At 41.7% G+C, this 13,961-nt stretch overlaps 1 protein-coding gene across 1 annotated transcript in view; it reads left to right on the top strand.

Annotated features, from left to right (window-relative positions):
• LRP10 (LDL receptor related protein 10) overlaps positions 1-13,961 on the top strand; it is a 38,254-nt gene that overhangs the window by 15,044 nt on the left and 9,249 nt on the right. The window contains exon 4 of the mRNA XM_073632516.1: positions 1,719-1,848. Within this exon, the coding sequence (XP_073488617.1) occupies positions 1,719-1,848 (130 nt within the window). The remainder of the gene's footprint in view (positions 1-1,718; positions 1,849-13,961) is intronic.

The raw sequence follows: 13,961 nt of genomic DNA, 5'->3' as shown, positions 1-13,961 counted from the left end.
CCTCTCCTACTGAAGATTCCTGGGATGTATGACAAAATTTGCCCCGGAAGTAACTGAAGAAATGTTTAAAACAAGTAAATATGATCTACTTCCCTATCTATTTACTAATACTAGCAGCATAAGGCCTCGTGTACACTGGGCGTTTTTTTTACAGCTGCTGTTTTGGCCGTTTCTTTGTTTTGTTTTTATTTTTTGCAGTTGGTAAACTCCGCAGCCTGTTATCCTATGTGTCCATGCGCACACAGGCTTTTATCAGTGATTTTTGGCAGGGAGTTTTCAGGCTGGAAAAAACCCCAGAACTAGTGGGTTTGAAGGAGAGAAGTTCCGCTGCTCACAGGTGAGTAGCTAGGGCCATAATCCTTCTGGTGTAATGCAAGCAGTGGGGTGCACGCCCTATCACTGCTAACAGATACGATGCAAACAAAAAGATTGGATAGCAGCACTTCCAAACAATGCAATTCGGCTTTATTGAAGTAAACAAGAATCCATAAAACAACCAAGCACAGACAGGCAGGGTGATGACAAGTCCTTTAAAGCCGAATTGCATCATGTGAGAGTGCTGCCATCCAATCTTTTTGTTCTTAGTGGGTTTGAAGAGGAGTTTTTCAACTGAAAAACGTGGCTATCTGGCATTTGAGTGTGTTTGAGCTTTAATATGGTTGTACACCCTGTCCAACCACTTTTACCTACAGGTAAGCCTATATTAAGGATATTAGGTGCTGGAAATATCTCCTAAACCTCCACGGTTTAGGAGATATTTACAATAAAGCCGTGTGCCGATGTCTACGGCGCATGCGCACTTTAGAAAGGTCAGATCGTGCCGTTTCTAAAGGGGGTCATGCCATGACTGATGGCTCCTGCGTGCATTGTCACGCGATTCCAGCCAGTCATAGAGCTGGAGTTCGTTGCTCTGGAAGGAAGAGGGGTGAAGATGGGCGCTCACTGTTAGTGGGGTCCCCATCAGGATTTACTTCCTCTTTAAGCTTTTCTGGGAGTATAGTTTTGCTAAGGAGCTCAAATGCGGCACAACACTAAAAAGCGCAAATGCAAAAGCGCTGCAAAACTAGCATTTTTATCACAACTTTCTAAAGCTAACGCTACTGGTGTTTTAATAGTGTCCAGTGTGTATGAGGCCTAAGGATAAAAAATAGTCAATGTTGATTGAGAGGCTAAAGTTCTGCATTAGGGCCAGTTCACACCACATGCAGGGCAGTGTTTTTTATTTTGTTTTTCTGTATCAAAACCGCATGGAAAGTAGATTATATGGCTTCCAATGGCATAGTTCACACCAGGGCTTTCCAGTTCCATGCTGCATTTTTCCTGCACTGGACTGTACTGGAACGCAGTAAAAATGCATCAAAAATGCACCGGCCCCCAGTACAGTGAAAAAAGAAGAAGAAAAAAAAACATCTGGAATGCATCTGGAAACGCCAAAAAAATGCACAAACGCATCCGGAACGGATCTGATATGCATTTTTGTTGTGTGAACCTGCCCTTAAGTTACATGAGGCAGCTTAGGTACAGAAATATTACTTCATTCATAGCAAAGAAGGTTTTTTTCTTTTTTTTCACATCACAAGAACAATAACGGTTTGGTAATGTTAATATGTATCCTGTTTATGGGAAGTTTGAATTTTAATGATGGGTTTGCTTTAAGAAAAAGCATTGTAAAGCCAGGAACCAGCATCAGATCTAACTGTTTTTTAAATTTTCTACAGCATCTTTGCTCCTCTGTCTCGGATTGATGCAGAATTGATCCAGCAGCAAGCTCCTCCATCCTATGGGCAATTGATTGCTCAAGGAGCTATTCCTCCTGTAGATGACTTCCCAACTGAGAGTCCAAGTGATGTGAGTACCCCTAATATGGCTTCCATCTAGCTATATATGCTCTGTAGTGTTCATTTATATTATACACTGCCTTTTTTATGTTTTCCACTTTTGATAAGCTAGCCATATACTGATTACATATTGTCCAGCCAGCAGGCCTTACATATTTCTCCATATATGTTGTAGAGCATGGATCGACAAATCTGCAGGCAATTGTGCTCAGGCAGGAGTCAGAATACCTGAACAGTGGTCGCATCTGCTTGAATGAAATAAATTGTAGCGCTAAAAAACATATGCAAATTGTCTCTGTGCACATGAACATAATATCCCAACAGTGACGTGTTGTCAAAGCAAAAAACAGTCCACCGTGAATATATGTGATCTGTGTGGCAGTTCTTTCAGCTTCTCAACGGTCAGCTCAGGTATCATCAAGATAAACGGATAGATGGAATACGCTTACCGGATATGGTGGATTCTACTGCCAAAAGCATAGAATCGATAAAGCTTTGTGCCACCGAGGGCAGAAGTGTGGAATGATGGAGGCAAGGGTAGAGCCTCTGCCAGGCCTGGATGTCCCTCTCGGTCAGCTGGAACAGGATCAGATTGGTTCCCAGAAAACAGGTGGTGTCTCCATTCACCGGGCCATGTGGAAAAAAGAGTGTAATAAGAGTGTAATACATAGTGTAACTCAGGGTGTTTTTATTACTAAAAAACCGCATAACATGAACATAAAACGTGATCACGAGTAAAAGGCAGTATATGAGGTGTATGAGGCGTTTTTACATACTCTACCCTTGCCTCCATCATTCCACACTTCTGCCCTCGGTGGCATATCCGGTAAGCGTATACCATCTAACCGTTTTATCTTGATGATACCTGAGCTGACCGTTGAGAAGCTGAAAGAACTGCCACACGGATCACATATATTCACGGTGGACTGTTTTTTGCTTTGGCAACACGTCACTGTTGGGACATTATGTTCATGTGCACAGAGACAATTTGCATATGTTTTTTAGCGCTACAATTTATTTAATTTTTGTTTACATTTTTGTCACATGGTTTGTAGCTGCTTGCCCATTTTTGTTCTTTTGGGTAGCGCATTAATCATCCCCCCCCCATTTTTCTGTATGTCGCATCTGCTTGGATAGTACAGAAATGGATAAATGGGATAAATGGTGCTGGTGTGGCAGATAGGGACTTATTGGTCTTAAAAGTCCATATACACTATAAAACCAAAAGTATTTGGACACCTACACGCACATAAACTTTAATGGCATCTCAGTCTTTGTTTGTAGGGTTCAATATTGAGTTGGCCCACCCCTTGCAGCTAAAACAGCTTCAACTCTTCTGGGATGACCTTCCACAAGGTTTAGGAGTGTGTCTCTGGGAATGTTTGACCATTCTTTCAGAAGTCCATTTCTGAGGCCAGGCACTGATGTGGATAGGTTTGCCACCTCATCCCTTTAAACCTGAACACATATAAATTACACAGTTTCTGTGGGCTAATTTAATTTATAAATTAACAAATGCGCTCAGAGAGCAAAAACAAGTCCTAGACGGCCGCACTCCAATAATGCACTTTTATTGAAGATAAAAATCCAAATATAGACAGTTCATATTGCAAAGGCAGGGTAAAATACTGACTCGCTTCACACCGTAATTTGGTGCTTAATCATAGCTCACCAGTGCATAAAACAAGGTTCATAAAGACATGGATGAGTGAGTTTGGGGTGGAGGAACTTGACTCACCTGCACATAATCCTGATCTCAACCCAATAGAACACCTTTGAGGGGACTTTGAGTGGAGACTACAAGCCAGGCCTTTATGTCCAACATCAGCGCCTGACCTCACAAATGCGTTTCTGGAAGAATAGTCAAACATTCCCATAGACACACTCCTAAACCTTGTGGACAGCCTTCCCAGAAGAGTTGAAGCTGTTATAGCTGCAAAGGGTGGGCCAACTCAATATTGTACCCTAGGGACTAAGACTGGACTAAGACTGGGATGCCATTTAAAGTTCATGTGCGTGTAAAGGCAGGCGTCCAAATACTTTTGACAATATAATGTATATCAAGTACATAAATCCCATGTATGAATAGAATAAACAGAAACTTTACACCACACTAGTGGCAGGTCCCCATAGAGTGAAGCAAACCCTGTAGGAGATAAAAAGAAAAAAAGGGGGGCCAATAAAATAATGTATTTATTGCATGGCCAATCAGCAACATACATAAAAATTAAGCAAACAGGCATATCTGTATATCCTTGGATCATCTGCTGTGTCCCTTAGAGCCCTTTCACACTGACAGCGCGGCCGCTTTACCGTTGTTCTAGAGGCCCTTTTCGGCTGCTATTGGGTCGCTTTTAACCCTCGCTAGCGGCCGAATAAAGGGTTAAAAGCGCCCGCAAAGTGCCGCTGCGAGGCACTTTGCTGGTGCTGCCCATTGATTTCAATGGGCAGGGGCGCCCTAAAGATGCTGCTTGCAGGACTTTTTTTGACATCCTGCCAGCGCAGCGCCCCAGTGTGAAAGCACTCAGACTTTCACACTGGGACTGCAGATGAGGCATTTTACAGGTGCTATTTTTAGCTCTAAAAAGCCTGAAAAATGCCTCTAGTGTGAAAGGGGTCTTAGTCTGGTGCCCCGCTGTGTTTCTTTGTATCTGCTTGGATGCAGCGGACAATTTTGCTCCTTCAGTCGAAAGATGTTGAGTGGCGCGCATGGAGTCAGTTCATCAGGAATTGGCTGAAAGTCATTCTAGGTATGGCCAGCTTTAGTCATTTTTGGTGTGACTTTTGCTTGTGTTTATTGATGTGTACTGGACACTGTATTGAAAATTACCTAAATGTATGGTGTGGTGTGTGCAGCAATTTGGAAGACAGGGTAAAATACAACTAAAGAGAACTCTGTTACCTTGAAAGAGGTTGTAGAATGCAAGAGGCCAATTGTCATTTGAGAAAGGAAGAAGAGTAAACCCTGCTTCTAGTATTATTTTATTGAAATGGTAGTTGATGATTGGAATTAACTACCAACTGATGTAGTGAGCAGTCAACAGTAAATAGCTTAAAACGTGCTTGGGATAAACATAGATCTATAGTCGGACAACAAGGTTAATGAAAAAAACAAAAAAATAAAATGGGCATACTCAATCGACTACTCAGTCTTTTTCTATGTTTCTATAGTGCAGTAAGAAAGCAGTAGTGTAGATAAACTCATCAAATTAGGAAAATGCAGCATTCTATGTTTTGCAAGTTAAAATTATTTTCCCCTTTAAATATATGTTTGTCAAGGAGAAACTTGCCCGTCACTGAACAAATATTATGAGTCCATTACTATACTTTTTCAGTGATGACAGAGGTATGTTCTTGGTACTTTGACCTCAGTGCCAGAGAGAGAGGATCAGGCCTGATTTCAAGCTATGATTTTCAAGAAAATTACAAGTTGCCTTAGGCACTTTTTATTGTCTAGAAGTTTAGGAAACAACTTAACAATATATACAGTCGCTTCTCTTATTTATTTTTTTAAAAACATACCAATTGATTTCTCAATCCATATAGAACTTAAAGTGATTGTAAAGGCTTGTTTAAAAAACAAAAAAAAAACAAACATGTTATACTTACCACCTCTGTGCAGTTGGTTTTGCACAGAGAAGCCTGGATCCTCCTTCTCGGGTCCCTCTTTGCTGCTCCTAGCCCCTCCCTCCTTTTGAGTGCCCCTCAGCCAGCAGCTTGCTACAGAGGGCACCCCAGCCAATGGTGCTGCTGCTCTGTCTCAGCCAATCAGGAGGTTGAATGCATTAGGATAAAAAACCTTCTGCCTTTACAACTCCTTTTAAGATGTAGCAGCTACTTGACTCCCTACCCACATCCCCTTCGCAAGAGTCTCTCGAACTGTTTATCTAGCTGTTGCACAACCATACACATTGTCCTTGTAGCCTTAGTAGCTTTTATGTGAGTACACAGTGATACATAAAAGGAAGTGAAAGGAAAGCACCATAACAAGTGACCAAGATTTCTCCTCTATTCTTGTTCTGGTGACAGCTGCAGAGTTTTGTATTTGCCATCACGACAGTGGTCACCAGGACAAATGGAGAGCGTGAATCTGCCCAGTAGGGACACAGACAGCAATAGGCCTCTTGTACACTGCAGCTTGAAAAGGCTCAGAACAGCAGGTTGTTTTTTTACTGAACTAAAATGCAGTCTATTGTTTACAATGTGTCTATACACACAGGCACATAAACAAGTTCTATGTATTCTTAAGAAAAAGGAAAATCTGTGTTCCTGGTCAGTATTTTGCTCTAGTCTATGCATATGAACATAAATACAGTTGTGCTCATAAGATTACATACCCTGGCAGAATTTATGATTTCTTGGCCATTTTCAGAGAATATGAATAACGCAAAAACATTTCTTTCACTCATGGTTAGTGTTTTGTCTGAAGCCATTTATTATCAATCAACTGTGTTTACTCTTTTTTAAATCATAACGACAACAGAAACTACCCAAATGACCCTGATCAAAACTTTACATACCCTGGTGATTTTGGCCTGATGGCATGCACACAAGTTGACACAAAAGGTTTGAATGGCTATTAAAGGTAACCATCCTCACCTGTGATCTGTTTGCTTGTAATTAGTGTGTGTATAAAAGGTCAATGAGTTTCTGGACTCCTGACAGACCCTTGCATCTTTCACCCAGTCCTGCACTGATGTTTCTGGATTCTGAGTCATGGGGAAAGCAAAAGAATTGTCAAAGGATCTGCAGGAAAAGGTAGTTGAACTGTATAAAACGGGAAAGGGATATAAAAAGATATTGAAGAAATTAAGAATGCCAATCAGCAGTGTTCAAACTCTAATCAAGAAGTGGAAAATAAGGGGTTCTGTTGAAACCAAACCACGGTCAGGTAGACCAACTAAAATGTCAGCCACAACTGCCAGGAAAATTTGTTTGGGATGCAAAGAAAAACCCACAAATAACTTCAGGTGAAATGCAGGACTCTCTGAAAGCATGTAATGTGGATGTTTCAAGATGCACAATAAGGAGGCACTTGATGAAAGATGGGCTGCATGGTTGAGTCGCCAGAAGAAAGCCATTACTACGCAAATGCCCCAAAGTATCCCACTTACAATACGCCAAACAGTACAGGGACAAGCCTCAAACCTTCTGGTACAAAGTCAGTTGGAGTGATGAGACCAAAATTGAGCTTTTTGGCCACAACCATAATCGCTTCATTTGGAGAGGAGTCAACAAGGCCTATGATGAAAGGTACACCATTCCTATTGTGAAACACGGAGGTGGATCGCTGATGTTTTTGGGATGTGTGAGCTACAAAGGCACAGGAAATTTGGTCAAAGTTGATGGCAAGATGAATGCAGTATGTTATCAAAAAATACTGGAGGAATATTTGCATTCATCAGCCAGGAAGCTGCACATGGGACATACTTGGACATTCCAACATGACAATGATCCAAAACACAAGGCCAAGTCGACCTGTCATTGACTACAGCAGAATAAAGTGAAGGTTCTGGAGTGGCCATCTCAGTCTCCTGACCTTAATATCATTGAGCCACTCTGGGGAGATCTCAAATGTGCAGTTCATGCAAGACAGGCCAAGAATTTACAGGTACTGGAGGCTTTTTGCCAGGAGGAATGGGCAGCTTTACCATCTGAGAGGATAAAGAGCCTCATCCACAAATACCACAAAAGACTTCAAGCCGTCATCGATGTTAAAGGGGGCAATACACAGTATTAAGAACTGGGGTATGTAGACTTTTGATCAGGGTCATTTGGGTAGTTTCTGTCGCATTACTCTAGCATCACCTGACACTTCAACAGGGGCTGGTGTGGCTGCACACCCCGAAGTAAATATTACCAAAAAAGTTGTAGAAAGTCCCCGTGGGTTTTTTTAAGCAGCAATCATCAAAAAAAGATTTTTGTAAAAGGATATGTTTTTATTAGCAAAATACTCCGAACATGATTTAAAGAATACAGGAATTTAAAAATATGAGCTCCGGTTTCACATATAACGAGACATATTGGGTACATGTGCAAATCGAGCAAATAAGTTATCACATGGTTGGTTACAGGGAGTGTATGTATACTACCACTCCAAACAGTGTCACTTATGATTATGGTAGTGCTTGCCAATGATAGAGAAGACCTCAATGCATTTCGACGTTTATAAGGTCATTGTCTTCCTCAGGGGGTCCTTTAAGCTCTGTAAGGGCATCAAAGAAAAAGTGATCATATATTCTTTATATGTTGTTTGGTATAAATATTTTATGTTAATCACTTGATATTTACCCTTGGTGCCATGTATACTCGTTTTAACCGGAGTTATCTTAAAAACAATGAAAAAAACAAAAGCGTCCCCCACTTCTGATGTTGGACTCTGTTACACTGCCATCCCTGCCTGCTTCTCAAAGGAAAGCAAGGCTGACCCGTGGGGCTTACGAATGGTCACAGATGGGTGGCTCTCCTCCACAGATGGAGGAGGAAGCAGGAAAAACAAATCTATCTGTCTGTCTATCTATCTATCTATCTATCTATCTATCTATCTATCTATCTATCTAATATGTAAATTAATTCACCTGAGTATAAGAAAAGATAAATGAATATGCCCATGAGTAGAAGGTATTAGATGTCTAAAAATCTATATAAATTTAGCGTATATAGCTAGGGATTTAGATATAGATAGCCTGATGTATATGGCCAAAAAAGTGGAATAGATATTAGAATAAATATTAGACCATGCTATAACTATATTATAAGTGGAATAAATATTTGACCATGCTATAACTGTATTAGATCTGAAATACACTGTGATACTGGTGTATTAAAAATTTAGTGATAGAGAAGTGCAATGTACCAAAAAGGGAAAAGGAAAAGGGGGGGTTTTCGTGACATACAATATCTAGATTTATTTCACAAAGAGAAAAGCAAAAACAAAACGTGAGTAAGTAAATCCTCATCTCAAAAAGGATTGCTAGTGCTCAAAGTGCAAACAAGTGAGTGAAAGAAATATAAAATAAGCACCACTTCTGTTGCATTATGATTTAAAAAGAGTAAGTACAGTTGATTGATAATAAATGGCTTCAGCCAAACACTAACCATGAGTGAAAGAAAAGTTTTTGTGTTCTCATTCATATTCTCTGAAAAATGGCCAAGAAATCATAAATTCTGCCAGGGTATGTAAACTTATGAGCACAACTGTATGAATACATTTTTCCATAGGAATGTATTGTGCACGCAAATACACTTATAAATATGCGTGAATATGTGCAGAACAAATGCCTGAAACTACGTCCCAAAAAAGCAGATACTCGAACATCAGTACCGTGTGCAAGAGGCCATAAATACTTAACAAAATCTGATTAAAGGTACACTTTTATCCCCTTGTCTACCAAGGTACATCCTGGTATTCAAGGGTTCAAAACAAGCTTGACCTTTGAACCAGGAAGTACACCCTCTCCTGCAATGCTGGAGGTGAGCACCTAACGTCTGCAAAGTCCAGGTTTAGGAATGTAAACATTTGCAAGTATTTTGGCCAGATTCCATGAGTGACGGAAAAGGACTACTGGTATGGCATTTGCATTAAAGTGATTGTTAACCCAAAAAAAAATTAATTTAGATCCTGGTCCCTTAAAGCAGATTACACAGCACAGTGCTTGTGCTATGTAATCTGCCCCCCTCTAAACTGTAAAAAAAAAAAACAAAAAAAACAAAACAACCCCTAAACCTACCACTTCCTGTATGCCCTCTCTAAACAGACCACGATAACCAGGGCTGCTCCACCCTGATCACCGTGGTCAAAGTGCCTCCCTCTGTGATAGGCTGCCTGCTCTCTGCTCTCCTCTCTCCCCCCTACTTCCTCCCTGTCAGCGCCCTCTCTGTCTGTCTCCAGCCAATTTGCCACTGCCAGCCTCTCTATTAGAGGCTGGCATAGCACACTGTGTATGTTTTATTTAAAAACGAGTCCTGTAAATACTGAATATCAGCTGTCTTAAGGCCGGTCACGTGACTCGCGGCCGCTTTCCAGCTCCGATTGGTGTTTTCTGCAGAGGAGACAAGTGGCCACGTGATCTCCCTCTGATTTCAGAGGGAGATCACACCCCCTCCCACAGAAAACATCTATCAGAGCTTGAAAGTGGCTGCGAATGATGAGCCTGAAGACAGCTGATATTAGGTATTTACAGCGCTCGTTCTTAAACGCAACATACACAGTGTGCTATGCCAGCCTCTAATAGAGGGGCTGGTATAGACTTTTAATAATGCCTTAAAGCGGAGTTCTAACACATTTTTTATTTTTTTATTTTTTTTTTAAAGTCAGCAGCTACAAATACTGCAGCTGCTGACTTTTAAAATATGGACACTTACCTGTCCAGGGCGCCCGCGATGTCCTCACCTGAAGCCGATATGTCTCTCGGGTGGAGGCGCCGCCATCTTCGGTAAGGGAATCAGAAAGTGAAGCCTTGCGGCTTCACAGCCTGGTTCCCTACTGTGGATGCGTGTCCTCACTGGTCCCTGCTGTCTTCTGGCACCTGTGTGTCTCCCCAGAAGACAGCGGGGATGGACGGAGGAAGGGCGTAGATTGCCGCGGAGCCTGTGGTGATCTATGCCCGGAAGTGGGAGGAAATACCTGGATTAGACGGGTATCTACTCCCCCTCCCACCCTAAAAGGTGCCAAATGTGACACCGGAGGGGGGGAGGAATCCGATCAGCGGAAGTTCAATTTTTGGATGGAACTCTGCTTTAACAAACACTTTAAACAATATTTTTACAAACTGTGCAGTGCATTTTAAACTAGGGGCTGCATGGGCGTAATTGCAGTGATGCTCAACCAGTACTTCACTGTCAGGGAATCTGTATGTATCTTGTGAGTCAGACTACAGCATTCTTCACCAGGAGGGCATTTAGTTGGATGACACCTTGCCTTTAAAAAGTACAGGAAACCTGTACAAAAGAAAAATCCTTACACTGCCATTGCTGTCCTCCTTTTTGAAAAAGCTAACTACCTGGCATCGATGCTGATACCTCACTGACCTAGAACAAGTATATACAATAAATCAGGAGCTGCTACTTCACCTGCTGCATGCTTCAGGTCTCTGAAGCCAGAGATCTCAATCCAGCGACGTACACGAGAGCAGCTGCTCTCCTGGCTTTCTCCCTCCTCATTGGCTCCCACTGCCCTAAATCAGTCAGGAGGGGGCGGGGCTGAGATACACAGCGCGTGGCTCGAGAGCAAGCATGCACAAGTCCCCCCTCCCCTTAGTAAGTGGCTTGCTATGGGACCACTCGGTAGGTGGGTGAAGCCCAGAGCGCTGGCAGGGGACCCCAAAAGAGGAGGATTAGGACTGCTCTGTGCAAAACCACTACACCGAACAGGTAAGTATAACATGTTTGTTTTAAAAAAATATATACTCTCACCAGCCACTTGATTAGGTACACCTGTTCTATTGCTTGGTAACACAAATTGCCCATGGCAGCAACTTGTGTATCTAGACCTGGTGAAGACGACTTGCTGAATTTCAAACCGAGCATCAGAATGGGGAAGAAAGGGGATTTAAGTGACTTTCAACGTGACATGGTGGTTGGTGCCAGACAGGCTGTTCTGAGAATTTCAAAAACTGCTAAACTACTGGGATTTTCACACACAATGTCTAGGGTTTACAGAGAATTGTCCGAAAAAAAGAAAATATCCAGTGAGCGACAGTTGAGTGGACAAAAATGCCTTGAGGTCAGAGGAGAATGAGAAGACTGGTTCAAGATGATAGAAAGGCAACAGTAACTCACATAACCACTCGTTACAACAAGGTATGCAGAATACCATCTCTGAATGCACAACACATTGAACCTTGAAGCAGATGGGCTACAGAAGCAAAAGACCACATTGGGTGCCACTCCTGTCTGCTAAGAACAGGAAACTAAGGCTACAATTCGCACAGGCTCACCAAAATTGGACAACGGAAGATCGGAAAAATGTGGTCTGATGAGTCTCAATTTCAGCTGCGATATTCAGATGGTAGGCTCAGAATTTGGCATAAACATGAAAGCATGGATCCATCCTGCCTTCTATCAACAGTTCAGGCCAGTGGTGGGGGTGTAATGGTGGGGGGGATATTTTCTTGGCACACTTTGGGCCCCTTCGTACCAATTGAGCATTGTTTAACCACTTCAGCCCTGGAAAATTTTACTCCCCCCTTGACCAGAGCACTTTTTACAATTTAGCACTGCAACGCTTTAAATGACAATTGCGCGGTCATGCAATGCTGTAACCAAAAGTCCTTTTTTTTTTTTTTTTTTTCCCACAAATAGAGCTTTCTTTTGGTGGTATCTGATCACCTCTGCGGTTTTTCTTTTTTGCACTATAAACAAAAAAAGAGCATCAATTTTGAAAAGAAAACAATGTTTTTTACTTTTTGCTATAATAAATATCCCCCAAATTTAAAAAAAAAATGTCTTCATCAGTTTAGGCCAATATATACAGTGGGGCAAAAAAGTATTTAGTCAGCCACCAATTGTGCAAGTTTACCTACTTAAAAAGATGAGAGAGGCCTGTCTTTGGTTGCAACTCAGCATTCTCTCTCCTCCAAACACGACGAGTTGTTTCATCTGACCATATGACATTCTCCCAGTCCTCTTCTGGATCATCCAAATGCTCTCTAGCAAACCTCAGACTGGCCCGGATATGTACTGGCTGAAGCAGGGGGACACGTCTGGCACTGCAGGATCTGAGTCCCTGGCGGCGTAGTGTGTTACTGATGGTAGTCTTTGTTACGTTGGTCCCAGCTCTCTGCAGGTCATTTACTAGGTCCCTCCGTGTGGTTCTGGGATTTTTGCTCACAGTTCTTGTGATCATTTTGACCCCACGGGGTGAGATCTTGCGTGGAGCCCCAGATCGAGGGAGATTATCAGTGGTCTTGTATGTCTTCCATTTTCTATTTATTGTTCCCACAGTTGATTTTTTTCACACCAAGCTGCTTGCCTAGAGCAGTCTTCTCAGCCTGGTGCAGGTCTACAATTTTGTTTCTGGTGTCCTTCGAACTCTCTTTGTAGGTGACAAAATACTTATTTTCCACCATAATTTGCAAATAAATTCTTTCAAAAATCAGACAATGTGATTATCTGGATTTGTTTCCACATTTTGTCTCTCATAGTTGAGGTATACCTATGATGACAATTACAGGCCTCTCTCATCTTTTTAAGTGGGAGAACTTGCACAATTGGTGGCTGACTAAATACTTTTTTGCCCCACTGTATTTTTCTACATCTTATTGGTAAAAAAAAAATCACAATAAGCGTACATTGATTGGTTTGCGCAAAAAATATAGCGTCTACAAACTGGGAAAGATTTATGGCATTTTTATTAATTTTTTTTACTAATAATGGCGGTGATCTGGGATTTTTTTTATTTTTATTTTTTTTTAGCGGTACTGTGACATTGCAACGGACAGATCGGACACTTGACACTTTTTTTGGGACCATTGTCATTTTTATACAGCGATCAGTGCTATAAATATATACTTATTACTATGTAAATGTCACTGGTATGGAAGAGGTAAACATTGGGGGGGTGATCAAGGGGTTAAATGTATGTGTTCTAACTGTATGGGGGTAGGCCTGAATGGGGGAGGAGACATATCATTGTTCGTACTTAGTAGGAACAAACAATATGTCTCCTCTCCTCTGACAGAACAGGGATTTGTGTTTACACACAAATCCCTGTGATGACACTCGTGCACGTGATTGCGTGTGGCCAATGGCAATTGCGCCCGCCAGCCATGTGCATCGGGGTTGAATTTATGCCACTAAGAATTAAGGCAATTCTGAAGGCAAAAGGGGGTCCAAGGTGTAACTAATAAAGTGGTGGGTGAGTAACCCTTAGAATCACTTTAATAGAGTCTCTAGGAGCCTGCACATTGCCATTGAAGTGCTTCAGTAGCCATATCTTTGTTGTCATAGGTCTTTGCAGGAAGGGTTAGGGTTTCTATTGCAGACCTGATCAGCACATTAAATACATGCTACACTTGGGGGCATGATATACCATTGTACATCAGCTGGGTGGTGACCATTAAAGTGGATGTAAACCCGAAATTTTTTTTTTTTTTGATGTCATAATGTAGAGTATAAGATTTC

The sequence above is a fragment of the Aquarana catesbeiana genome, linkage group LG01, assembly GCF_042186555.1.
Source record: "Aquarana catesbeiana isolate 2022-GZ linkage group LG01, ASM4218655v1, whole genome shotgun sequence".
Taxonomy (NCBI): Eukaryota; Metazoa; Chordata; class Amphibia; order Anura; family Ranidae; genus Aquarana; species Aquarana catesbeiana.
This window is presented reverse-complemented; position numbering and strand designations above follow the sequence as displayed.